The following is a 26,440-nucleotide window of genomic DNA, read 5'->3' as shown; positions in this document are numbered from 1 at the left end:
CTCCTCCTCCTCCTCCTCACTGTAGTCACCATCATGGTCCTCCTCACTGTCATGGTGGTCTTCCTTATCATCCTCATTGTCATCTTGATCCTCCTCATTGCCTTGTCATCTCTGACCAGGATTTCTGCAGCAACCATTCTGCTAGTCTTCTTTTCCTCTCTCTAATCTCCCCTTCCCCCAAATCCATCTTCCAGACTGCCCCCAGATTTATCTTTTTAAAATATAGTTTTGATTACAGTTGTCCCTTAGTATCTTAGCGGGAATCTGAGGGGGGATTGGTTCCAGGACCCCCCTGCCCACAGATACCAAAATCTACAGATGCTCAAGTCCCTTTTTGTAGTATTTGTGAATAACCTAGTTACATCCTTCTGTATACTTTAAGTCATTTCTAGATTACATGTAATACCTATACAATGTAAATGTTAGGTAAATAATTGTTATACTGTATTTTAAATATATATATATACACACACACACATACACAGAGAGAGAGAGAGAGACAGACAGACAGACAGTCTCACTCCATTGCCCAGGCTGGAGTGCAGTGACTCAGTAGTCTTGGCTCACTTTTGCCTCAACCTCCCAGGCTCAGGTGATCCTCCCACCTCAGCCTCCTGAGCAGCTGGGACTACAGGCCTATGTCACCACTCCCAGCTAACTTTTTGTATTTTTTGTAGAGATGGGGTTATGCCATGTTGCCCAGGCTGTGTATTATTGTGTAATGTTATATTATTTTTTATAGTTAATTTTTTTTTAATATTGTCAATTTACAGTGTTTTGAATCCACAGATTCAGAACTTCTGGATATGGAGGGTCAAGTCCCCTGTCCAGAGCCCTTGATGATTCCTTACTGCTTGCAGGACAGAATCCACACAAACTCCAAATAGCATGCCCATCTTTGGCCAACCTTTGCAGCCTCACAGCCACACCACTCACACACCAACTTTACATCATCGTCACCCTGGTAGGCTTTTTCATGCCTCCAAATGGCTAATCATGCCAGTCCCTCTATTGGAAGACTGCAACCATGCACACAAGGTGACACACACACTTCATCTGTCTTACTGATGGACCTCTACACAGTCAAGAGTCTGCTCAATTGTCACCCTGTCAGAGAAGCAGTCCCTGTCATTCTTTCAACCCCTGAAGTAAAAATAATCACTTTTGCAGTTGTGATTTGTTCATTCCCCTGATGCAACCTCAGTCCTGTGGAATCTGCCAGGTACGGTGGCTCACGCCTGTAACCCCGGCACTTTGGGAGGCCGAGGCAGGCAGATTACCTGAGGTCAGGAGTTCAAGACCAGCCTGGCCAACATGGCAAAACCCTGTCTCTACTAAAAATACAAAACTTAGCCTGGTGTGGTGGTAGGCGCCTGTAGTCCCAACTACTTGGGAGGCTGAGGCAGGAGAATTGCTTGAACCCAGGAGGGTGAGGTTGCAGTCAGCTTTTATCGCTTTGCCATGGTATTCCAGCCTGGGTGACAGAGTGAGATTCTGCTTCAAAAACAAAAAAAAATCCTGTGATATTACGGCACATTTGTTATTTTTCCCATTGGATTTGAGTTATTTGACAGCAAGGATCATACCTGATTCACCTTTACATCCCCAGGATTTATTTATTTATTTATTCAATTAGCAACTATAGCCAGGTACAATGGCTCATGCCTGTAATCCCAGCACTTTGGGAGGCTGAGGTGGGAGGATCGTTTGAGACTGGCCTGGGCAACACAGCAAGACCCTGTCTCTACAAAAAATTATGAAGCAGTTGGGCATCATGGTGGCATCATGGCACCCCTGTGGTCCTAGCTACTTGAGAGGCTGAGGCGGGAGGATAGCTTGAGCCCAAGAGATCGAGACTACAGTGGACCATACTTGTGCCACTGCACTTCAGCCCGAGTGACAGAGGCAGACCCCTTCTCATTTAAAAAAAAAAGAACAACCAAAAAAACCTATACTTACTGGGAACCTCCTAATGTAGCAGGCACTGTGCTAGGCATTGGTTATATATTGGATAAATAAGCATTAAGTAGAGTTCACAACCCTTGTGGATCTTCACCAATGTTGGGTCATATATATTCAATGAATGTCAAACTGGGGAACAAGAGGCTGGTCCTTTCCCTTTTCAACTTCTTGGCCCCTGTAGGAAACCTTCTGGCGAATTCCAGCCAAGCTGAGTCCTACCCAGCTCCGGAGGGTAGCAGCTTCTTTGAATCAACCAGAGGAGGAACAGAAGCTGCAGCCAGAGCTACAGCCTGAAGTCCCTGGAGAGGAAGGCTCTGATGAGGAGCACCGTAAAGAGCACCGAGCACAAGCCCTGAGGGCCCTCTTGCTAACCCACAAGAAGAAAGGCCTGGCGTCCCCAGAGGGTAATAGTGCGACAGCCATCTTCTGAATATTAACGTGTCAGCCATGTTGGTCTAGAGGGCAGGAAAGGTATATTGAGACTATGAGGACTGAGTTCCTCATTTTGTGTCGTTATTTATGGTCATTGCAGAGGAAGACACTGTTGGTAAAGAGCAGCTGAAGACAGCACCCAAGAAGCGACAGTTGCTGGACAGTGACGAGGAACAGGAAGAAGATGAGGGCAGAAACAGAGGTAGGGAATTGGATGGACCTTCTTTTTCTTCTCTAATCCTGAAGACAAACTCTACCACCTCCTTACCCCTTAACATATTTAGATATTTTCTCTCTCTCTCACCCCTGTTGTTCCCACAGCACCAGAGTTGGCAGCTCCAAGAATCCAAAAGAAGAAACGATTTCAGATTGAGGATGATGAGGATGACTGAAGAGCTAAGAAGCCTAGGGGTAGAGATAGACACGTTTTTAGATGGTACATTTAAGTCAGAGTTGGAAGGGTCATACAGGACCCAGACACTCCTCTTACCGGACAGAGCAGTACAATCCTGGGCTCTTCCATAGATTTAGGCTGACAAACTTCAGCAGCAGTATTGGACTTCTCTGCTGTCAGTTTTTGTTTCTCCCAGTTTCTATCAGTATGCCCCAGCAGCTCTCTGGAGATTTATTCCTTTTCTTCTAGGAACCATTTCTTTTTATTATTAGAGCTCCTTAGCAAATAAGAGGATTGAATGAAATAGAGAAAGCACCCTGGACCCCTCTTGTTGGTCTGTTCCGTTTGGCTTTCTCTTGGAGACAGGCCACAGCATCAGATAGAGAGCTTTATGACATGACAGGTGGAGGTTTTGTACCACTTTTAGAAGATACCAGATGCCTCTGTCCTCATTTTCTTTCCTGTGATCATCCTCTAGATACCAGATAGAGTCCCATTCCTGCATTTGAGATAGGGCTGGAATATAGTACTCTAGATGATGAACGTGTTTGCTTCATGTTTGGTATTAAATATGTAAGAGTAGAAGTTCTGATCTCAGTCTGACTTGTCAGTATATCTAAGTTCCCCAGCCCTTCCCCTGCTGTGTTCTTTTTTTTTTTGAGATGGTGTCTCACTCTGTCGCCCAGGCTGGAGTGCAGTGGCCGGATCTCAGCTCACTGCAAGCTCCGCCTCCCAGGTTTGTGCCATTCTCCTGCCTCAGCCTCCCGAGTAGCTGGGACTACAGGCACCCACCAACACGCCCGGCTAGTTTTTTTTTTGTATTTGTTTTAGTAGTGACGGGGTTTCACGGTGTTAGCCAGTATGATCTCGATCTCCTGACCTCGTGATTCACCCGTCTCGGCCTCCCAAAGTGCTGGGATTACAGGCTTGAGCCACCGCGCCCAGCCCCCTGCTGTGCTCTTGAAAGAAGAACTTAAAAATCTTAGGGTAAAGGCCGGGCGCGGTGGCTCAAGCCTGTAATCCCAGCACTTTGGGAGGCCGAGACGGGCGGATCACGAGGTCAGGAGATCGAGACCATCCTGGCTAACACGGTGAAACCCCGTCTCTACTAAAAAAATACAAAAAAACTAGCCGGGCGAGGTGGCGGGCGCCTGTAGTCCCAGCTACTCGGGAGGCTGAGGCAGGAGAATGGCGTAAACCCGGGAGGCGGAGCTTGCAGTGAGCTGAGATCCGGCCACTGCACTCCAGCCCGGGCGACAGAGCGAGACTCCGTCTCAAAAAAAAAAAAAAAAAAATTTTAGGGTAAAAAAAGAACAGCAGACCGTCACAGTGACTCAAGCCTGTTGTCCCAGCACTTTGGGAGACTGAGACGGGCAGATCACTTGAGGTCAGGAGTTTGAGACCAGCCTAGACAACATGGCGAAACCCCGTCTCCACTAAAAATACAAAAATTAGCCAGCCATGGTGGCACGCGCCTGTAATCCCAGCTACTCAGGTGGCTGAGGCAGGAGAATCGTCTGAACCCAGGAGGCAGAGGTTGCAGTGAGCCGAGGTCACGCCAGTGCATATGTCTGGGCGACAGAGCAAGCGAGACTCTGTTTCAAAAAAAAAAAAAAAAAAAAAAAAAAAAAAAAAACCAACAACCTTCCCTTTTCTTCTGCTTTCCCTGCAGAAGACATAGAAAAGCATTTTTACCTCTAGATCCTTTAGGGTAAATTCTTAGGGTGACAAGAGTATGCAGCAGGAAGAAGCAGGAGCCACAAAGGAAAAGAAGCCAACGTGTTGGCATGGGACATAGAAAAGGACAAAATCTAGGCAGGAAAAGGATGGATACATACTGCAAATATTATGTTCTTACCCATTCTTGGAAATGTCAGCTTTCTTGCTCCCTGTGCTTCCAGCTGAGGTAGGGCGAAGGTGAGATTCAGAAAATAGCCATTCAGCTCAGGAAGGCTCCTAAGTAAAGGATGGATTTGGATTGTCCTGTTGCTTTGACTTTTTATTTTTATTTTTTCCTGAACAGATGAGGATCTCTCATAGCCTCTAAAAGTAGGAGTGAAGCTATTTCCATGGCAATTGAAGTTTCCGAGGGCTAGACGCTTTCTAGCTCTGGCCAGTCTTGGTGCTTCTTCAGCCTGAGCCTTTCTCCACCTCCCAGCCTGAGCACTGCTTCCTTCCAGCAGGGCTGCTCTGTTGTCCCCCCCATGATCCGGGCTGTGCTGCTCCTTTGCTGTGTCCTGCTGTCCCCAGTGTCTGCCCTTTTTTTTTTTTTTTTTTTTTGAGATGAAGTCTCACTCTGTCGCCCAGGCTGGAGTGCGGCAGTGTGATCTTAGCTCACTGCAGCCTCTGCCTCCCGGGTTCAAGTGATTCTCTTGCCTTAGCCTCCCAAGTAGCTTGAATTACAGGTACGAGCCACCACACCCAGCAAATTTTTTGTGTTTTTAGTAGAGACAGGATTTCACCATGTTGGCCAGGCTGGTCTTAAACTCTTGACCGCAGGTGATCTGCCTGCCTTGGCCTCCGAAAGTGCTGGGATTATAAGCGTGAGCCACCATGCTCGGCCTAGTGGCTGCCTTTTTTTTTTTTTTTTTTTTTTTCTCCTGTGATGGAATCTCGCCCTGTCGCTCAGGCTGGAGTGCAGTGACGCAATATCAGTTCACTGCAACCTCTGGCCCCTGGGTTCAAGCAATTCTTCTGCCTCAGCCTCCTGAGTAGCTGGGATTACAAGCATGCACCATCACACCTGGCTAATTTTGTATTTTAGTAAAGATGGGGGTTCATCATGTTGGCCAGGCTGGTCTGGAACTCCTGACCTCAAGTGATCCTCCCACCTCGGCCTCCCAAAGTGATGAGATTACAGGCATGAACCACCGCATCTGGCCGTGGCTGCCTTTTTAAGAAATGCCCAGAACTGGACCCTGACCTTCCATCACTCTTTGAAATTTCCAGCCCCAGTTTCTTCTACCAGTATTTATCAGATAGAAAATTTACTACATGTTAGGCTCAAGAGGTATTTTTATCCTTTTCCATTTATTTACCCTTTGGAAATTTTAAATTTTAAATGAGAAGAGGAGTAAAAAGCTATTTCTTACATATTTGAGTCACAGCCATCTGATTTCTCCTTATTCTGGATCTCTGTCTTAGATTAGACTGGGAATGTGGGAGCAAGAGGTAGATGCTGCTTTTGCGGCATTTCTGACTCCTGAACGAGCTCTGATTAGTAAGTACGTATCAGTTCAGGTATAGATTGGGAGAACCTATGGATCATGATGACGGTCATACATGTATGAAAGGGAGAAAGAAAAATTACAGTGCTACTCAGAAAATCTTGGCCAAGTTGATACAGAGCCCCAGAGTGAAGATTACATGACTGAGGAGTCCCATGTCTGGCAGACTTGGCCGGGCTCTAGCACTGTCCGCCAGTCATTGTCTCAGAGCAACCTGTAGAGAGGGATGCTGCTGCGATCACTGCAGAACATCCTAAGGAGTGGAAACCTAAGTCTGTCGGCCAAGTAGAATATTCACTCTGTGTTCTCCTGAAGGGAGATCTGAGCAGAACACCACAGGACAAATAGGCAAATGTTTGCCAAAATTGTGCCCCTTATTGACCTTAGAGACAAGCAACTGTCCCCTCTCATGAGACAGAGAACTGGGACTGGAACAACCTACCCAGGAAAGCCTACCTCTCACTGACTGGCCTCTGGTAGTTTGGGGCTCTCAAATATTTAAGTAGAAAGTGAAGCAGAGGAAGGCCCTGGTGACCTGGGAATAGGAGAAGTCAAATAAGATCAGTAGGGTACCATTTCCCATGTAATTGGGCTCTAACCTAAAATGAACCCAAGCCTGGAGGTAATGGGCGAGTGAAACGGTCTCTGTTTTCTAGCTCCCACTTCAGCTGATCATTTACTGCTATGTGTTGCACACACTCTGGCCGCCATTTCATATGGAACCCAAACTAAGGCCCTGATGTCCCTTGCTTCGTATTTGCAGACCCCTGGTTCTACCAGACCTGGCTTCCAAAGTTCCTGCCTGGTTTCTTCCATATGTCCTCTCTACCCAGAATCTAATGGGCCCGGCACTAAGGAAAGCCCTGGAGCAGGCTACTAAATTTGATGCTAGGCCCTGCAGATTTGGCTATACAGGGTGGGATATGTGAAAGCCACACAGTCCCATACACACCAGCTCCAAGGATTCTGGAATTTCAGTGGCATAAGGAGGAGCATGCCAGGTGATACCATGGCCTCTGTTCTGCAGATGTTAAGACAGCAGACCCAGGAAAAACCAGACGTGTCTTTCCCACTGAGTACTGTGAGCAGGGGCAGGAATATCCTGAGCACAATGTGTTCCAGTTTTTGCCAGGAGTGGGAACCTACCGATGGCAGTGGTGGCCCATCTGGAGTGGTCACTGCGAAGATACCAGCTGCAGCCGGGGAGGTGTGGTGGGGGCTGCATGCTCCATGGAACCAGGGAGAGCCAGGAGCAGGCAGGAGCTCTGCCCGCTTCCAAGTTGGCAGGTCCCCACCCTCCTGGGTACAGCTACAGCAGCACAGCTACAGCTGTGGATCCAGGCATCCCTATGCTCTTAGGGGCCAGCAAAGCCTCACTGCCCCCACAGGCTCAGAAGTGCCTGCTCCCATTGCATAACCTCTTCCCACTCTGTTTTTGAAGCAGAGTTGAGGCCAAGCCCATCACTGTTGTGACCTGGCCATGTGTGCGCACCCTCCTGGTGGTGCTGACACACCAGCTCCCTGCCATCTTGGCCCCCTACAAACTTTGGACACTGACAAACATGAGAGAGAGGCTGAGGGGGAGCCAAGGGTGGCTTGGCAGGGGCCTGCAAGTGCCCCTCAGCAGAAACAGCTTGGGTCTCATGGATGACATTATTGATGGTGGCAGGAGGCAGGCTCCTGGGCAGAAAGGTGCAGGTCCAGTGAAGTCCCACCTTCAAACCAGGGACAGCCTGAAGGCTGGGGGCCAGACTGTCACTTCTGGGTGGAGTCCATTGCCCAGAATGAGAACTCACGATGCTTATTCTGGGCCATCCATGGCCCAATCAGCATGCACTTCCTCCCTTCTGAAGCCCATAAAAACCTCGGACTCAGCCAGACTCACAGAGACATCAAATCGACCTGCCTGTGGAAAGGAGCTACTCTCTGCTGGTCTCCTGAGAGCAGTTGTGTTGCTCAGTGAAGCTTCTCTCTGCCCTACCATCCAGTTGTCTGTGTACCTCATTGTTCCTGGATGTGGACAAGAACTCAGGACCCACAGAATGGTGGAACTGAAAGAACTGTAACACAAACAGGGCTGAAACATGACTGCCACCCCCCGCCGCCCCTGCCACTCCACTGCTTGCCACTTTGTGGGCGACTAGAAGAAGAGAAGAGCTGTGGCCCTTTGAGGAGCCCAGACCCAGGGGCTCCTAGAACCAGGGCTATGACATCCTCTTTAGGACTCTGCAGTTCCTGGTGTCTCCACGCTCCCAGGTGCCACTGCATTCCCTGGTGCCTGCAGTGGAAGCTCCTTGCAGTATGCCTGGTCCAGCCACAATCTCGCATGGAGCCGGTACCTGGAGCTGCCTGCCTGCTGCACCCGGCATGCCTGGCTATGCACAGTGTGGCCAGACCCTGTGCTCACACACCCTTTGCTGCTGCACACCTGGTTCACCCATGGCAGGCATGGAAAACAGGGATGGCATGGGAAAACAGGCATGGCAGGGATCCAGGCCGGTAGCGCAAGCAGAGCGCAGCCTGCCAGGCCAAATGGGTGGAACAAGCACAGCGAGCCCAAGCAACACTTGGGTAAAGGCACTACTGGCCACAGAGGTTTCCAGCTGGAAAAGCGACATCCCAAGAATCCCATGACACTACTATAAACGGGCACAGCTTTGTACTATGCTGCTCAGATAGAACTGGTCAGACAAGGCCAATGGGTCAGAGGTAGTTCTCGCTGCTAGAGGTGAGTCTTTCTGAAGAGCTATAGCTTAGAGCCTGGGGCTGGGAGTTTTGTGCTATAGGAAAATTGGATAGGAATAGAAGGGATGAATTCTAATTTTTTGGCAAGCTGTATGTGGTGTTCAAAATCCAAAATAAACATCACCTGATAGACATAGGATACACAATGATGAAAAATACAATGATTAAAAAACATGCTGGCCAGATGTGGTGGCTCATGCCAGCAGCGCCAGTACTTTGGGGGGCTGAGGTGGGAGTATCACTTTACCCCAGGAGTTTGAGACCAGCCTGGGCAACATAATAGGATCTTGTCTCTACAAAGAATTTCAAACATCAGCCAGACATGTGGGCTGAGGCAGGAGGATCTCTTGAGCCCAGGAGTTTGAGGTTACAGTGAGCTATGATTGTGTCACTGCACTCCAGCCTGAACACTAGAGCAACACCCTGTCTCTTAACAAAAAAAAAAAAAAAAAAAAAAAAAAAAAAAAAACGCCAATGATTTTAAATGTGTTGAGTGTTCTATAGGTACTTGAGAATGTGCATTCTGCTGTTGGAGTATTCTATAAATGTCAGTTAGATTGGTTGATGATATTGTTAAGTTCTTCTATATTCTTGCTGACTTTGTACGTAATAAGTCTTATCAGTTGTTGAAAGAAGAGAAAATCACCAACTATAATACTGGATTTATCTATTTTTTTCTTTTAGTTCTGTTATTATTATTTGTAAAAAGAGACTGGGTTTCTCTTTGTCACCTAGGCTGCAGTGCAGTGGTGTAATCATAGCTCACTGCAGCCTCAAACTCCTGGGCTCAAGCTATCCTCCCATCTCAGCCTCCCAAGCAGCTACAACTACAGGTACCTATGCCTGGCTAATTTTTAATTTTTAATTTTTTTTTTTTTATGTTTGTAGAGATGGGATCGCACCATCTTGCTCAGGCTAGTCTTTTACTCCTGGGCTCAAATGATCTTCCTGCCTCAGCCTCCCAAAGTGCTGGTGGTGGCAGAGGCTGCTGCCATCATGCCAACTGTGCAGCTGGGGTTAGCCTGCCCCTTCTGATTTGGGATGGGAGCTCCTGGGGTGCTGCTGCAGCTGCCTAAAGTGCTGCTTCAGCTGCCTAAAGTGCAGCCGCAGATCTAGGCCTCCTGCTCTATGAAGCAGGCAGGACCCCCACCCTCCTGGGCAGGACAGCCACCCAAACCACAACTATAGATCTGAGCCTCTCTGTGCTCTTGGGGGAGAGCCAGGAGCAAGCAGGATCTACCTTCCCAGGTGCTGCTGCAGCTACCCTCCCAGGTGCAGGAGCCAGGTTTTTCTTCAGTTTGTACCCTCAGGGGACCCAGGAAGGACCCTCCCTCATCCCTGCAGGCTGGGGGGTGTCTGCCTGCCTTCTCTCCACTACTGGCGGCTGCTCCAATCTTGGAACAGGGGTTGGGGCCAACCCTGGGGGTCATGAATGGTAGCAGGAGAGAGATTGATTCCTGGGCAGAAGGGGGTGGGTCCGCAGTAAGGCCCCACCTTTGGGCCAGGGAAGACCTGAAGGCTGGGAGCTGGGCTGCCAGTCCCATGGACTAGAGTGAGGACTTGTGGTACCTCTTCCAGGCCTGCCCATGGCTGCCCATGGGCCAACTGGCACATACTTTCTCCCCTCTGAGGTCCGTGGGTTCAGCCAGAGCAGGGCAGAGGATGGCCAGGGGATAGAGGGCAGAGATACCATGGGCCACCCTCTTCAGGGCCTCGTCTCTGCTGAGAGCTGAATACTCCATGGGACGACCTACCTACAGAGAGGAGCTACCCACTGTGGGTATCCTCTGACTGTTCTGGGTTTTTTTTTTTTTTTTTTTTTGAGACTGTCTCACTGTGTCACCCAGGCTGCAGTGCAATAGTGTGATCTCAGCTCTGCCTCCTGGGTTCAAGCAATTCTCGTGCCTCAGCCACCCTAGTAGCTGGGATTACAGGTGTATGCCACCACTCCCAGCTAATTTTTGTATTATTAGTAGAGTCGGGGTTTTACCATGTTGGCCAGGCTGGATTGAATGCCTGACCTCAAGTGATCCACCTGCCTCGGCCTCACAAAGTGCTGGGGTTACAGGCATGAGCCACTGCACCTGGCCTCCTCTGTGCTGTTCTAACACTAAGTAAAACTCTTCATCTTCTTTACCCTTCATTTGTCTGTGTCCCTCATTCTTCCTGGATTCAGGACAAGAACTCAGGCACCATGGCCACAGACGTTTTAGCCAGAAAATTGACACCCCAGAGATCCCATGATATTTTGGGGGCTTGTCCGGGATCTGCAGAAGGGTAAGTAAAAGAAATTCTGTCCATTTTTTCGGCGTTTTTAAACTCCACACTAGTCAAAATGAAGAAAAAATACCAGGCCTCTGTCAGCCAGTTAAAAGTAACTAGCACAGCTGCCAGACTTAAGACATGGAGGACAGGCTTGCTGGGGAGGACATTTTCAACCCCCCATCACCCTCGGGTATTGGGAATATTGGCTTTGTTCCAACCCAGTTTCCCCTCACTGAGGTCTGTCTGTCACATGGGACTGGAAGGAGGTCCTAGGGTAACTGAGGGTATCTGGCCGAGGCCACACCTTGGTGTTATCCAAAAGCCCTTGGACTAACTGTAGTCCCCAGCTGCCCATTGGGGTGTGGGCACTAGGACCTCCAGTCTTTTTTATTGTTGTTTATCTATTTCTTGCTTTCTTTCAAGGCTGTCATGGTTCCTATCTTTTATATACAATGTTAAATTGTAACACCTCCCTCCACAGCTTCACCTGCTTGTAATAGGGCAGCAACATCCTTAAATGTTAAGGATGTTGTTACAAACCACAGAGATTACTGGGTAGAATGAGCATTTGGCTTAGTCATCAAGTATAAAATAGAAGGTTAAGGGTACCACAAAGCAAAGTGTGCCTTCATACCTGTATGTAAATTTGTGGTGAAAATGTTCTTGTAATTTACTTGATTGCCAACTTAGAGCCAAGCACCTTGAGGCACAGAAAAGAAGCATTGCCTCAGGAAAAAAGCTTTACTGTAAACACAAAGGCAAATGGTCCAAGGTCCTTTATGTACAGGCCTTCTTTGCCTTGCAGGGTGACCCAGACCTTTGCCAACATTGTAGGATTGATTCAGCCCTCCTGGTGGCCATCTCAGGAGAGGCTGCAAGGGGCAATCCCAGGGAACTGGGGAAGCAAATCCCAGAGGTACCTCCAGCAGGGGAATCAACTCCTTCTGCTCCTCCCTATCCAGGTTCTTTTCCAAGTTTGCTCATCCTAGAAATCATTTTAGCTGTTCCCAGTCTCACTCCTGCCCCTACAACAGATGCCTGGTGAATATGGCCCCATTAAGGTCCAGGTCTCCTTTTCTCTTCAGGACTTAAGGCAAATTAAGGGGGATCTTGGCAGGTTTTCAGATGGCCCTGAAAAATATAAAAAGGATTTCCAGAACTTAACCCAAGTATTTGAGCTCTCCTGGAAGGATGGCCATGTTACTTTTGAATCAAACGATGACCACTGCTGAAAAGGAGGCCACTCTCAGCAACTGGCAGAGAATTTTGGGGATGAGCTTTACATCTTGTATGGGGCCAGGGAACGGGAAGAGCTTATCCAGTTGGAAGAATAGCAGTGCCATTTGAGGACCCTAAATGGGACCCCAGTAATGGGACAATGGAAGAAGAAATTCTTTCAGGTGTGCATACTGGAGGGCTTGTGAGGGACTGGAACTGAGCCTCAATTGCACTGTGCTGTCCATGGTACATCAGGGATTGGATGGGAGTCCCACTGACTTCCTGCAAAGGCTAAGAGGGGTCTTCGTAAAACACACCCCTCTATCTTCTGATTCAATAGAGTGACACCTGGTCATAGGGAATGAGTTTATTACTCAGGCAGCCGCTGATATCAAGAGGAAGCTGCAGAAACAGTCCATAGGACCAGGTAGTATTTTAGAGGACCTCCTGAAAGTGGCTACCTTGGTCTTTTACTATAGGGATCAGGAGACGCAAGAGAAGGAAACACAAGAAAAAGGCAGGGGCTCTAATAGCCACCTTGAAGACTCAAAACCGCAGAGCTCCCAAGTTGCACCTGTTGGCTGCTGTAAATACGGAGCACTGTAGGGAGGACTGTTCCCAAGACACCAGTCACCAGATACAGGGCTGGTCTCCCAAATGGTGCAGCAGGACTGATGGGTCCCAGGGTTCCTTTCCCTGGCTTTGGCAATTCAGACCACCATTGCCATCCAGGAGCCCTGGGTGATTCTGGGGATCAAGGGAAGGAGGATTGACTTCCTCCTGGACTCAAGCAGGACTTTCAGTTCTCCTGGACTCAAGTGGGACTTTCAGTTCTCTCCAAGCTAGGCACTCCCCTCTTAGCATGACTGTGAGGGACATCTCAGGAAAAGCCCAACCTCTTAGTTGTCACCTTGGGCCAGGTCCCCTATTCCCAAGACTCCCTTTCTCTCCCTTATTTGAGGAGGACCTTCCCCCACAGCTTCACCTGCTTGTGATAGGGAGGCAACAGAGGAGTGGCCCCTGCCAGTTGCTAGCTGCAATTTGGAGAGGGCCATCTGGGACTAATTTAAAGGGTTCATACACTCTCCTGAGGCATCTTTTTGTCCCAAGCTTTGGTTTGAATCCCTGGAATGGAACACTAGACCTGAGGCAGATGGCAGCAGGAGTCAGGGCACAGCAAAGGTGAGCATGACTAATTCCTGCTGATTAGGCCCCCCCACTTCATGGATGGAGTGCATCCTACATCACTAGACTCCTTTGACCTTCAGACTCTGAAGAAAGAAAAAAGCTTTTTCCCTTTCACAGGACTCCAGGGCCATTAGGGCTCCATGGCTTGGGGGAAGGGAACCCAGAAGGCTGACATGCCAGTAAAAGGGTAAAAGTTGTGGGACTTCTGGCTTCTCTCTCTCTGTGCAAACTGGTTGCAGGAATGATATAAATCACTGTATTCTCTACTCCATGGCTTAATTGGCCTTTTTGGCATGGCTAAGTTTGGGTAATAAGAGATTTAAAAGGGGCCGGGTACAGTGGCTCATGCCTGTAATCCCAGCACTTTGGGAGGCCAAGGTGGGTGGATCACTTGAGGTCAGGAGTTCAAGACCAGGCTGGCCAACATGGTGAAACCCCGTCTCTACTAAATATACAAAAACTAGCTGCGTGTGGTGGCATGCACCTGTAGTCCCAGCTACTTGGGAGGCTGAGGCGTGAGAAACACTTGAACATGGGAGGCAGAGGTTGCAGTGAGCGTAGATTGCACCACTGCACCCCAGTCTGGGCGACAGAGTGAGACTCTGCCTTAAAAAAGAAAAAACAAAAAGATTTAAAAGGACTTCTTAAAAACGAACGCTATGGTTAAAAGTTAGCTTAACTAAAAGTAGATGTTCATAAATATCCAAGCTTTAGGTATACTTAAAAGGCCTTTATGTCATTTCTCATTGTTTTTCCAGTGAAGGGTTTTTTTCTTCTCAGTCTACTGAATTATCTTTCTCCATTCTTGTCTTGCCACTCTTGATGCACACATGAGGGGCCCCAAGATATCCTCTGATGGCCTGGGACTCCTTGGGAAAATGAAAGAGGTGCCACTGACCCATTTTGAGAAAGACTTCTGTTTTCCTCATGGAGCCCCAGGAATTAGGGGCAGATGGATCCCTCTCAAAATGCTTTTGTCTTCAGTTATGCCTACTTATTAGGCCATAGAAACTACATGCTTTCCTGGCCCTGGTTCTTAAAGGGCTTCACCCCAGGGCCAGCAATGCAATTAGGAGATTGGAACATGAAAAATCTTACAACTACTGGATCTCCGTTTCTGTGTGGATATATATGTGTCAGGTGTGTCATGTTTATATAAAAGAGCTCTAGCTGATTGGCTTAAAGGAAACTAAGTGTTTAGATCAAGAATTTCCAAAGAAAAATAAAGCTGCAATGCCTTAGTTCATGGCTATCACTCTAGTGGAACAGGAAGCATGGGAAAGTATGGCCTTGCACAGCTCATAGTAGGCCATTGCCTCTGGAGGGAAAACAAAGTGGTACTGGTGCCCACCTAAGACTGGATCCCAAAGGGGGATGCTCCAGGGGATCCTCTGGACTTCCACCTCTCCAAAGAGGATGCTTTTGGCAGAGGTTCTGAGGTCTACTGCTAAGCCCTCCTTAGAACTTTCTCTCACAGTTGCAATACTATTTGGCCCCAGTATTGCATGGAATCTGGAGTTACTGCTGAACAGGAAAGTGGGATGCCATTGCATGTATCCAGGCTTTTATGCTGTTGTTCTAAGCAGGGGGCCTAGTTAGCATGTGATGCTCTCCTTTGGTGCTGTTTGACCCCAGTGTTCTTTGGAGTCTGGGAAAGTTTGACCTTTAAATCAAACTGCCATGGAAACTGCTTTACTTGAAATTTTGTTTCACAGTTGTATTAGGGATAGATATAGATATAGATATATACACACACATATGTGTGTATATATATATACAGCATTTAGGTATTGTTAACTTTATGTAATAATATTTGGGTTGGGGATTGGTACATTTCTGGTTATGGGAAGGATAGTTGTATTATTTTAGGCACAATTATGACCTTATTGTCTTTATTTGAGGATTATGATCTCAGGAGGTATGTATATATATATGTGTATATATGTGTGTGTGTATATATATATGCATTTATTAAGTATTAACTTACACAATCACAAGGTCCCGTGATAGGCTGTCTGCAAGCTTAAGGAGCAAGGAGAGCCAGTCTGAGTCTCAAAACTGAAGAACTTGGAGTCCGATGTTTGAGGGCAGGAAGCATCCAGCACAGGAGAAAGATGTAGGCTGGGAGGCTAGGTCCAGCTCACGTTTTCGCGTTTTTCTGCCTGCTTTATATTCGCTGACAGCTGATTAGGTTGTGCCCACCAAATTAAAGGTGGGTCTGCCTTCCCAGCCCGCTGACTCAAATGTTAATCTTCTTTGGCAACATCCTTGCAGACACACCCAGGATCAATGCTTTGCATCCTTCAATCAAGTTGGCATTCAGTATTAACCATCACAAGTCTACCCCTTGTCAACTTGAACCCATACACATCTCCTGAGATCATACATAATCTTCAAATAAAGACAATAATAAGGTCATAATTGTGCCTAACATAATACAACTATCCTTTGCACAACCAGAAATGTACCAAACCCCAACCCAAATATTATTATTATTTTTTTTGTGTGTGAGACGGAGTCTCGCTGTGTCGCCCAGGCTGGAGTGCAGTGGCGAGATCTCCGCTCACTGCAAGCTCCGCCTCCCGGGTTCCCGCCATTCTCCCGCCTCAGCCTCCGAGTAGCTGGGACTACAGGCCCCGCCACCGCGCCCGGCTAGTTTTTTATATTTTAGTAGAGACGGGGTTTCACCGTGTTAGCCAGGAGGGTCTTGATCTCCTGACCTCGTGATCCACCCGCCTCGGCCTCCCAAAGTGCTGGGATTACAGGCTTGAGCCACCGCGCCCGGCCCAAATATTATTACATAAAGTTAACAATACCTAAATGCTGATATGGCATCAATAAATTTTATGTCACATGATAAAGGAAAAGGAAATAAAATGAAGATATTTTCTTAGTACAAGTGTTTACATGCATAAGCATGTTTTTAACAAAAGAAGGAGGAAATGCTCATGACAATTACAGTCCTTGTTTCTGCAGCTGGTCACGTGGTCATAGCTGGTATTGATGACTGTCTTCTAGTACCCATTCTGTATTCCCTTTGCCTTCAGCAAGCACCTCAGCAGGTCATGGTTTTTCCCCTGGTGGAATGACCCAAACCTTCATTCCTGAGAGGTCTGGACCATTTGTCCTCTGCCTGGATTGGGGTGTTGTAATTTCCCATTGACTTTAATCACAAGGCATGGTAATACTAAGAGATGTCCTAATGGATATCCTATATTCCATGCATACTCTTTCTTACCTCTGTTGTGGAGTAGTAGACTGATTTTATCTTGATAGTCCAGGTCAATTACCCCAGCCAACACTGTAATTCCCTTCTTAGCCTGTTGACTTAAAGGTAGGAGGAGCCTGCCGGGCGCGGTGGCTCAAGCCTGTAATCCCAGCACTTTGGGAGGCCAAGACNTGGCTATGCGAGAAACAGTGCCATATATTTGATGCTGATTCAGAGTGTACATAGCCTTCTGGAGAGCTTTGCCCCAGCCCTGCAAAGTATCATCACCTAGATGGTGTTGTAATTATGACTTCAAAAGGCCATTCCTTCATTCTATCAATCCAGCTGCTTCAGGATAACTGGGAACATAGTAAGACCCATGAATTCCATGAGCATGAGCCCACTGCTGCACTTCTTTAGCTGTAAGGTGAGCACCTTGGTAACAGGCAATGCTGTGTGGAATACCATGATGATGGATAAGGCCTTCTATGAGTCCACAGGTGGTAGTGTTGGCAGAAGCATTGCGTGGAGGATGAGCAAACCCATATGTGGAGTAAGTATCTATTCCAGTGACGACAAACCTGTGCCCTTTCCATGATAGAAGAGGTCCAATATAATCAACCTGCCACCAGGTAGCTGGCTGATCACCCCGAAGAATGGTGTCACATCGAGGGCTTAGTGTTGGTCTCTGCTGCTAGCAAATTGGGCACTCAGCAGTGATCAAAGCCAGGTCAGCCTTAATGAGTGGATGTCCATGTTGCTGAACCCACGTGTAACCTCCATCCCTGCAACCATGGCCAGTTTGTTCATAGGCCCACTGGGCGATGACAGGGGTGGCTGGGGAAAGAGGCTGAGTGGTGTCCACAGAACAGGTCATCCTATCCACTTTGTTATTGAAATCCCCCTCTACTGAGGTCACCCTTTGGTGAACACTCACATGGAATACAAATATCTTCAGTTTTGACCACTCAGGGAGGTCCATCCACATACCTCTTCCCCAAATTTCTTTGTCACCAATTTTCCAATCATGCCTCTTCCAAGTCCCTGACCATCCAGCCAAACCATTGGCTACAGCTGATGAATCAGTATATAATCACACATCCGGCCATTTCTCCTTCCGTGCAAAGTGCACAACCAGATGCACTGCTCAGAGGTTTGCCCACTGGGAAGAATCCCCTTCACCACTGTCCTTCAGGGATGTCCTAGAAAGGGGCTGTAGTACTGCAGCTGTCCACTTTCAGACAGCACCTGCATACCATGCAGAACAATCTGTGAACCAGGCCTTAGTCTTCTGTCTCTGTGTCAGCTGATCAAAGGCCACTCCCTGTGAGGCCATCGGTGCAGGCTAGGAAAGAAAAGGCAGTGTGGCAGGAGTGGAGACCATGGGCATTTGAGCCACTTTATCATGTAACTTACTTGTGCCTTCAGGACCTGCTCTAGCCTGATCACATATATGCAACTTCATTTGATGACAGAATGCTTCCGTGCAAGACCCACTTTATGGCTAGATGGATCAGAAAGCACCCAGTTCATGATAGGCAGTTCAGGTTGCATGGTGACTTGATGACCTATAGTCAGACGTTCAGTTTCCATCAAAGCCCAGTAACAGGCCAAGAGCTGTCTCTCAAAAGGAGAGTAGTTATCGCCAGAAGATGGCAAGACCTTGCTCCAAAAGCCTAGAGGCCTCCATTGTGATTCACCTGTGGGGGCCTACCAAGGGCTCCAAACAGCATCCCTATCTGTGACTGACAGCTCAAGCACCATTGGATCTGCCGGGTCATATGACCCAAGTGGCAGAGCAGCTTGCACAGCAGCCTGGAACTGTTGCAGAGCCTTCTCCTGTTCTGGACCCCACTCAAAACTGGCAGTCTTTTGGGCCACTTGATAAATGGGCCTGAGTAACACACCCAAATGAGGAATATGTTGCCTCCAAAATCCAAATAAGCCCACTTGGTGTTGTGCCTCTTTCTTGGTTGTAGGAGGGGCCAAATGCAGCAACTTATCCTTCACCTTAGAGGGAATAACCCTTGAATTTTAGATTTATTTCCCATACATATGGGATGGGAAATAAATATATAGATATATGTATAGCATACAAATGTCTCACCAATAAGTCCAGTGTATTTGCTACTTCTTGCTCTCTGGATCCAATCAGCTTAATGTCATCAATGTAATGGACCAGTGTGGTATCTTGCAGAAGTGAAAAGTGATCAAGGTCTCTCAAGAAGATTACGACACAAAGCTGGAGAGTTGATATACCCCTAAGGTAGGACGGTAAAAGTATATTGCTGGCCTTGCCAGCTGAAGGCAAATTGCTTCTGGTAGGCCTTATGGACAGGAATGGAGAAAAAGACATTTGCCAAGTCAATGGCTGCACACCAGGCACCAGGAGATGTATTAATTTGCTCAAGCAATGAAACCACATCTGGTACAGCAGCTGCAATTGGAGTCACCACTTGGTTAAGCTTACAATACTCCACTGTCATTCTCCAAGATCCATCCGTCTTCTGCACAGGCCAAATGGGAGAGTTGGACAGGGATGTGGTGGGAATCATCACCCCTGTGTCTTTCGGGTCCTTGATGGTGGCACTAATCTCTGCTGTTCCTCCAGGGATGCAATATTGTTTTTTATTTACTATTTTTCTAGGTAGAGGCAGCTCTAATGGCTTCCATTTGGCCTTTCCCACCTTAATAGCCCTCATCCTACCAGTCAGGGAGCCAATGTGGGGGTTCTGCCAGCTGCTAAGTATGTCTGTGCCAATTATGGATTCTGGCACTGGTGAAATGACCACAGGATGAGTCCGGGGTCTCACTGGACCCACTGGAAATCGGACCTGAGCTAAAACTCCATTAATTACCTGACCTCCATAAGTCTCTACTTTAACTGGAGGACCATAATGACGTTTTGGGTCCCCTGGAATCAATGTCAGCTCAGAGCTGGCGTCCAGTAGTCCCCAAAGTATCTGATCATTTCCCTTTCACCAGTGCACAGTTACCCTGATAAACAGCTGGAGAGCTCCTTGGGGAAGGATGGGAGAAATATTTACCACATGAATTGTCAGTAATGTAGTGCAGTCCTTCCTCAAGGGGACCTGGTCTTCATTCAAGGGGTGGTCTGTAAACTGGTTCAAATCTGATTGAGGGGCCATGATTCTCCATTTTTATCATTCAAATTAGTCTTTTGTCCATTCGACCTAGAAGTTTTCTCCTTATATAAATTAAGTAGGAATGCAGTAGGCTTCCTATCAATTTCACTTTCTAGGAACACTGTGATTAATTAGCCAATGCCAGAGCTCTACAGGAGTCAGACTATTCTGATTGCTGCGTTGTCTCTGCTGTCCATTATGGTAGCTACGCCCACCTTGCCTTTGATAGTTGAATGCCACCACTTGGCCCCTGCTACCTCATGATCCAATTATTCCCATCGTGTTTAAATTTTGTAGTTGAGCGACTGCGGTTCCCACCATTAGATCTGACATACAGAGAAGAGCAATTACAGGGCTCTTCAAAGATGCAGGTGCTGCCCTCACAAATCTGTTTTGCAAGGCATTGGTAAGAGGTATATCTTCTGGACCCTCCCAGCTGAGATGAGTAGGTCTAAAGTGACTAATCCACTCCACCATCCCAATCTCCCTAAGCCTTTGGATCCCTTCCTCTGCATTAAACCAAGGGAGATCAGGCATTTCCAGCTTGCTCACAGTGGGCCATCTTTTAATCCATATTTCAGCTAACCAAGCAAATAAACTGTTAGGACCTTTTTTAACTCCCCGACTTGCAACATTAAATGCAAAGTCCCTACTTAGTGGGCCCAAATCAATAAATTTAACCTGATCCAACTCTACATTCCTTTCACCATTATCCTACACCCTTAATATCCATTCCCATGCCTGTTCTCCGGATCTCTGTTTATACCAATTAAAGAACTCAAGCAGTTCTTTTTGAGTGTAGTGCACCTCCTTATGGGTCACACTCTCAACCTCACCTCTAGGGGCCTGCTGGAACTTTAGTTATAGGTCTAGAAGAAGCAAATAGGGGTGTTGGAGTGGCATCCTGAGGAGAATCAACATTTTTTTGACTGGCAATTGCCTCAGGGGAGGCCATCGCTGTTGCCTCAGACAGCGCAGGGTTTATATCCTCAGACAAAGGTGGAAAGTCTGATGACAGCATGGGTCAGGGACAGGATGTTGCCACTACTGGGGATGGTGAAGCTGTTCCTTCTGGCAAAAAAAGGTTAATCAGAGTTTCAAACTCAGTATCCCCAGCTTCATCAGGGTCCTCCCACACAATCCCATCCCAAGTTGCAGGGTCCCATTCTTTTCCAATCAATGCCCTCACTTTAACAATAGACACCTGGTGAGGCTGTGCGTGCACCTTTAGTGGCAGGTCAGCCACTTGCATGATAAGATCTTGGGTTTCTTTTTCCACAGTTTCAGTTCTTCCTCTAGAGGAGATAAGACTCAGGGCAATCTTAGCAGATTTGGAGCTCAGTATCTGCTTCTGAAGCTGGGAGATAGAATCCCTGAGTTCATCATTTTCTTTCTTCACTTTATCCACTGAACTTAGGAGCAAAGGTATTATGTCACATCATAGGATTGTTGAAATAACGTGGTGTTTGACCTTCAGGTTATATTTTGGTGAACAGTGTTAATGTGTATTCCAAAATCGCATGGGATTTCTAGAGTTCTGATGTCTGAATTTGTGTTATCAATCATAATTAAGGTTATTGTGTTAGATTATTGTAAGTCCCAGAGGTGACCAAATTTCTTTATCAATTGTATTTTTTACTGTGACTACCCTAGGACATTTGGACATTCATAGACAATTGTTGTCTTGTTTTGATCCTCTTCATAGGATGGATTATAACCCTCAAGTGCAGGTTTCTGATAACTGAAGATTGTGAACAGGAGTTGACTGGGTGAACCGAATGAACTATTGGAAGCCTAATCTTTTTTGACTTTTTGCTTTTTGCTTGGAACATTGCTGATCCTTATGTTCTGTTTTTTCAGAATGAGGGAAGTTTTTCTTTTGAGCTGTTTGTAACTTTTAACAATTATAGGTTGAGCGAACCAGTGATCTCTGACTGCACCTCAGAACCACCAAGGGATGGGCCATCAAACTTCAAATGGCCATGCAAATGGAGCCTTGGATGATGGCTCCCTTTTACTAGAGACCCTTAGATAGGCCTCTGAGAGAGACCTGACTGACTGTTGTTTTCCCAAAACAGCACGCCTTGTCAGCACGAAGCAGTTAAGAATGGTCATCATCCCTATCCTATCAGCAATTAGGTGTACTTCTTCAGAGGGAGAAATGATGGCAGTGTGCCATCATGCTGGCTGCACAGCTCGGGCTGCACACTCCATGAAGTCAGTGGGAGCCCTACCCCTTCTGAAGTGGGACAGGAGCTCCCTGGGTGCTGCTGCAGCCACCCAAACCACAGCTGCAGACCCAGGCCTCCCACTGTAGGAAGCAGGCAGGAGCCCCACCCTCTTGGACAGAGCTGTAGCCACCCAAACTGCAGCTGTGGTTCTGAGCTTCCCTGTGCTCTTGAGGGAGAGCCAGGAGCAGGTAAGATCTGCCTTCCTGGATGCCACTGTGGCTGCCCTTCCAGGTACAGGAGCTGGGTGTTTCTACAGCCTGCATGCCTGGGAGCCCCAGGAAGGACCCCCGATCCCTGCAGGCATGGGGGTGTCTGGTGTCTGCCAGGCCTCCCTCCAGTCCAGGCACCGGCTCTGATCTCGGAGCAGGGTTTGGGGCTGAGCCCAGGAACCATGAGTGGCAGCAAGAGGCAGATTGATTCCAAGGCAGAAGGGGGCAGATCCCCAGTAAGGCCCCACCTTTGGGCCAGGGACGACCTGAAGGCTGGGGGCTGGACTGACAGTCCCACGGAGCAGAGTGGGGACTTGTGGTGTCTCTTCCAGGCCCACCCATGGCTGCCCATGGGCCAACTGGCACAAACTTTCTCCCCTCAGAGGTCCATAAAAGCCCTGGGGTCAGCCAGAGCAGGGCAGAGGATGGCCAGAGGACAAAGAAGGCAGAGAGACATCGGTGCAACCAGCTGCAGAGAGGAGTACCCTCTGCTGAGAGCTACAGAGATGACCTGCTGGCGGAGAGGAGCTATTCTGTCTGCATAGAGCTTCAGAGACCTGCAGAGATGTCTGAATGACATGCCTGCAGAGAGGAGTCACCCTCTCCAGGGCCTCCTCTCTGCTGAGAACTGAACACTCCATGGGGCGACCTGCCTACAGAGGGGAGCTACCCACTGTGGGTCTCTTCTGAGCTGTTCTAACACTAAATAAAACTCTTCATCTTCACCCTTCACTTGTCTGTGACCCTCATTCTTCCTGGATGCAGGACAAGAACAAGAACTCAGGCACTGTGACGACAGAGATTTTCTGTAAGAAAAATCGATCCCATAACACTAGGATTACAGACACAAGCCATTGGACCTGGACTTAATTTTTGTCTGATAGATCTTTTTTTTTTTTTTTCTGAGATGGATTCTTGCTGTGTCGCCCAGGCTGGAGTGAAGTGGCACAATCTTGACTCACTGCAACCTCCACCTCCTGGTTTCAAGCAGTTATCCTGCATCAGCCTTCCAAGTAGCTGGGATTACAGATGCACACCACCATGCCTGGCTAATTTTTGTATTTTTAGTAGAGACAGGGTTTCACCATGTTGGCCAAGCTGGTCTCAAAACTCCTGACCTCAAGTGATCTGCCTGCCTTGGCATCCCAAAGTGCTGGGATTACAGGCGTGAGCCGTTGCACCCAGCCTGACTTTTTTTTTTTTTTTTTTTTTTGAGAATGGTTGCTGCAACAGGCTGGAGCAGTGGTGTGATCATCTCCACTGCAAGGCTCTGCTTCCCAGGTTAACACCATTCTCCCACCTCAGCCCTCTGGAGTAGCTGGGACTACCAGGCGCCTGCCGCCACGCCTGGTAATTTTTTGTATTCTTAGTAGAGACGGGTTCACCATGTTAGCCAGGATTGATCTCGATCTCGCCTGACTTCGTGATCCACCCGCCTCAGCCCCCAAGTGCGGGATTACAGGCTTGAGCCACCTGCGCCCTCGTTTTTTTTTTTTTTTTTGTCTACTCTGTCGCCTAGGCTTGAGTGGCAGTGTGCAATCTCGGTCACTGCAACCTCCACCCTCCTGGGTCACCGAGACTCTTGTGCCTCAGCCTCTCCAAGTAGTTGGATTGAGCAGGTGGGACACCCCACCTGGCTAATTTTTGTATCTTTGTTTAGTAGAGATGGGTTTCACCATGTTGCATTTGCTGGTCTTGATACTCCGAACTCAGGCAATCTGCCTATGCCTGGGCCTCCAAAGGTGCTTGGGATTAACAGGCGTGAGCCACCATGCCTGCCTGCAGCCTGATATATCTTGAAGCCATTATTGGGGCTTTTTTGTTCTGTTTTTTGAGATAGTGTGGCTGCTCTGTGCCCAACCTGGGAGTGCAGTGGACGATCCGGCTTGACTACAGCCTCTGCCTCCTGGTTAACTGATTCTCATGACTAAGCCTCCTGAATAGCTGGACAACAGGCACATGCTACCACACCTGGCAGTTTTGTATTTTTTAGTAAGACAGGTTTTCACATGTTGCCAGGCTGGTCTTGGAACTCCATGGCCTCAAGTGATTCCTGCCTCTGCCTCCCAAAGTGCTGAGATTACAGGCTGACCACCCACCTGCTCTGTGGGGGGTTTTTTTGAATATGTGCAATTTGGATTGCTTGTGTCAGAGGCTGGGAATGGTGGCTCAATGCCTGTAATCCCCAGCACTTTGGACAGATTGAGGCAAGCTGGATCGACTTGATGCAGGAGTTCAAGACCAGCCTGGGCAACAGTGGTGAAAGTGCCTTACAAAAAAAAAAAAGGCCCGGGCGGGTGGCTCAAGCTGTAATCCCAGCCTTTGGGGGGCCGAGACGGGGCGGATCACGAGGTCAGGAGATCGGACCAATCTCTGCAACACGGTGAAACCCCGTCTCTACTAAGAAATACAAAAACTAGCCGAGCGAGTGGCGCGCCTGTAGTCCCAGCTACTCGGAGGCGAGGCAGGAGAATGGCGTAAACCAGGGCGGAGCTAGCAGTGAGCTAGATCTGGCCACGCAACTCCAGTCCCCAGCAAAAAAACAGAGTGAGACTCCGCCTCAAAAAAAAAAAAAAAAGAAAGACAAAAAGACAAAAAAGACAAAATTAGTCAGGTGTGGTGGTATGCATCTGTAGTCCCAGCTACTTAGGAGGCTGAGGTCAGAGGATCTTTTGAGCCTGGGAGGTCAAGGCTGCAAAGAACCATGACATGACCACTGCATTCCAGTCTGGGTGACAGAGCAAACTATATTTTTTAAAAATTGCTGTGTCCTCTTGGTGGGTTAACCCTTTGTTCATTAGACAATGTTCCTCTCAATTTGCAGTAATTTTCATTGCTCTTAAATCATTTTATCTGGTATTAGCATGGCCACTCCTGATTTCTTTTGAGTAATGCGTGTATGATTTATCTTTTACTTTTTTTTTTTTTTTGAGATTGTCTTTCGGTCTTGTTGCACAGGCTGGAGTGCAATGGCACGATCTCAGTTCACTGCAGCCTCCGCCTCCTGGGTTCAAGCAATTCTTCTGCCTCAGTTTCCCAAGTAGCTGGGATTACAGGCATGTGCCACCATGCTGGCTAATTTTTTGTATTTTTAGTAGAGACAGGGTTTCTCCATGTTGGCCAGGCAGGTCTCAAACTCCTGGCTTCAGATGATCCACCCACCTTGGCCTCCTAAAGTGCTGGGATTACAGGTGTGAGCCACCACACCCGGCCTATCCTTTTACATTCAACCTACCTATGTCATTATATTTACATATAAATGTGCATGTACAGATACATGTTGTTTTTTATTTTTCTACCAGTCTTTTCATTGGTATGCCTAGATCATTTACATTTAATGTAATTTTTGATATATTAGGGCTAAGTCTGCCATTTTATGTTTCTTTTTGTTCCATCTCGCATTTTCATCACTCTTTGACTGTTTTCCCCTTCCTGCGGATTACTTAAACATTTTTTTAATTCCTTTTGATTTATCTGTTATAACTTTTATTTATTATGAATGTTTTTAGTCGTTGGTCTAGATATTACATTATACATATGAAACCTATCACAATTACTGGGGTCAACATTTTATCAGTTTGAGTAAAGTATAGAAATCTTACCTCCATTTAGGTCCCTTAACATTCCCTCCCCCTTGTATACTATAATTACCTTAAATATTTCCTATCTATATATTGAGAACCATATCAGATAATATGATATTTACTTCAGCCATCCAACATAATTTAGAAAACTCAAGATGAGAAGATTGACCTGTTATCATATATTTATATTTTTATACTTCCTCTTCTTTCTTCATAATTTTTGTTTTGTTTGTTTCTTTGTGATGGTGTCTCATTCTGTTGCCCAGGTTGGAATGCAGTGATGTGATCCTGGCTCCCTGCAATCTCTGCCTCCCAGGTTCGAGTGACTCTCCTGCCTCAGCCTCTCGAGTAGCTAAGACTACAGGCGTGTGGCACCACGCCCGGCTAATTTTTGTATTTTCAGTAGAGATCGGGTTTCGCCATGTTGGCCATGCTGGTCTTGAACTCCTGACCTCAAGTGATCTGCCTATCTCAGCCTCCCAAATTTTCTTCATGTTTTAAACTTCTTTTTTAATTTTTGTTTTAAGAGTAGGTCTAGCCGGGCGCGGTGGCTCAAGCCTGTAATCCCAGCACTTTGGGAGGCCGAGACGGGCGGATCACGAGGTCAGGAGATCGAGACCATCCTGGCTAA

At 47.5% G+C, this 26,440-nt stretch overlaps 1 protein-coding gene and 1 long non-coding RNA gene across 3 annotated transcripts in view; both read left to right on the top strand.

Moving 5' to 3' along the window:
- Window positions 1-3,378, top strand: part of TIMELESS (timeless circadian regulator) — a 32,991-nt gene extending 29,613 nt beyond the window's left edge. For both annotated transcript variants that reach the window (XM_017853367.1, XM_017853366.1), the window contains exons 27-29: window positions 2,144-2,366; window positions 2,495-2,596; window positions 2,716-3,378. In XM_017853367.1, coding sequence (XP_017708856.1) covers window positions 2,144-2,366; window positions 2,495-2,596; window positions 2,716-2,786 — 396 coding nt within the window. In that variant the 3' untranslated portion in view covers window positions 2,787-3,378. The remainder of the gene's footprint in view (window positions 1-2,143; window positions 2,367-2,494; window positions 2,597-2,715) is intronic.
- A 2,213-nt stretch (window positions 3,379-5,591) lies between these two features.
- Window positions 5,592-22,944, top strand: LOC108516068 (uncharacterized). Its single transcript, XR_001881709.1, has 3 exons — window positions 5,592-8,743; window positions 10,937-11,037; window positions 21,491-22,944. It is a non-coding gene; the product is annotated as an uncharacterized LOC108516068 (long non-coding RNA).
- Window positions 22,945-26,440: the final 3,496 nt, after the last annotated feature.

This window comes from Rhinopithecus bieti, unplaced genomic scaffold (assembly GCF_001698545.2).
Source record: "Rhinopithecus bieti isolate Rb0 unplaced genomic scaffold, ASM169854v2 scaffold_35950, whole genome shotgun sequence".
Lineage (NCBI taxonomy): Eukaryota > Metazoa > Chordata > Mammalia > Primates > Cercopithecidae > Rhinopithecus > Rhinopithecus bieti.
This window is presented reverse-complemented; position numbering and strand designations above follow the sequence as displayed.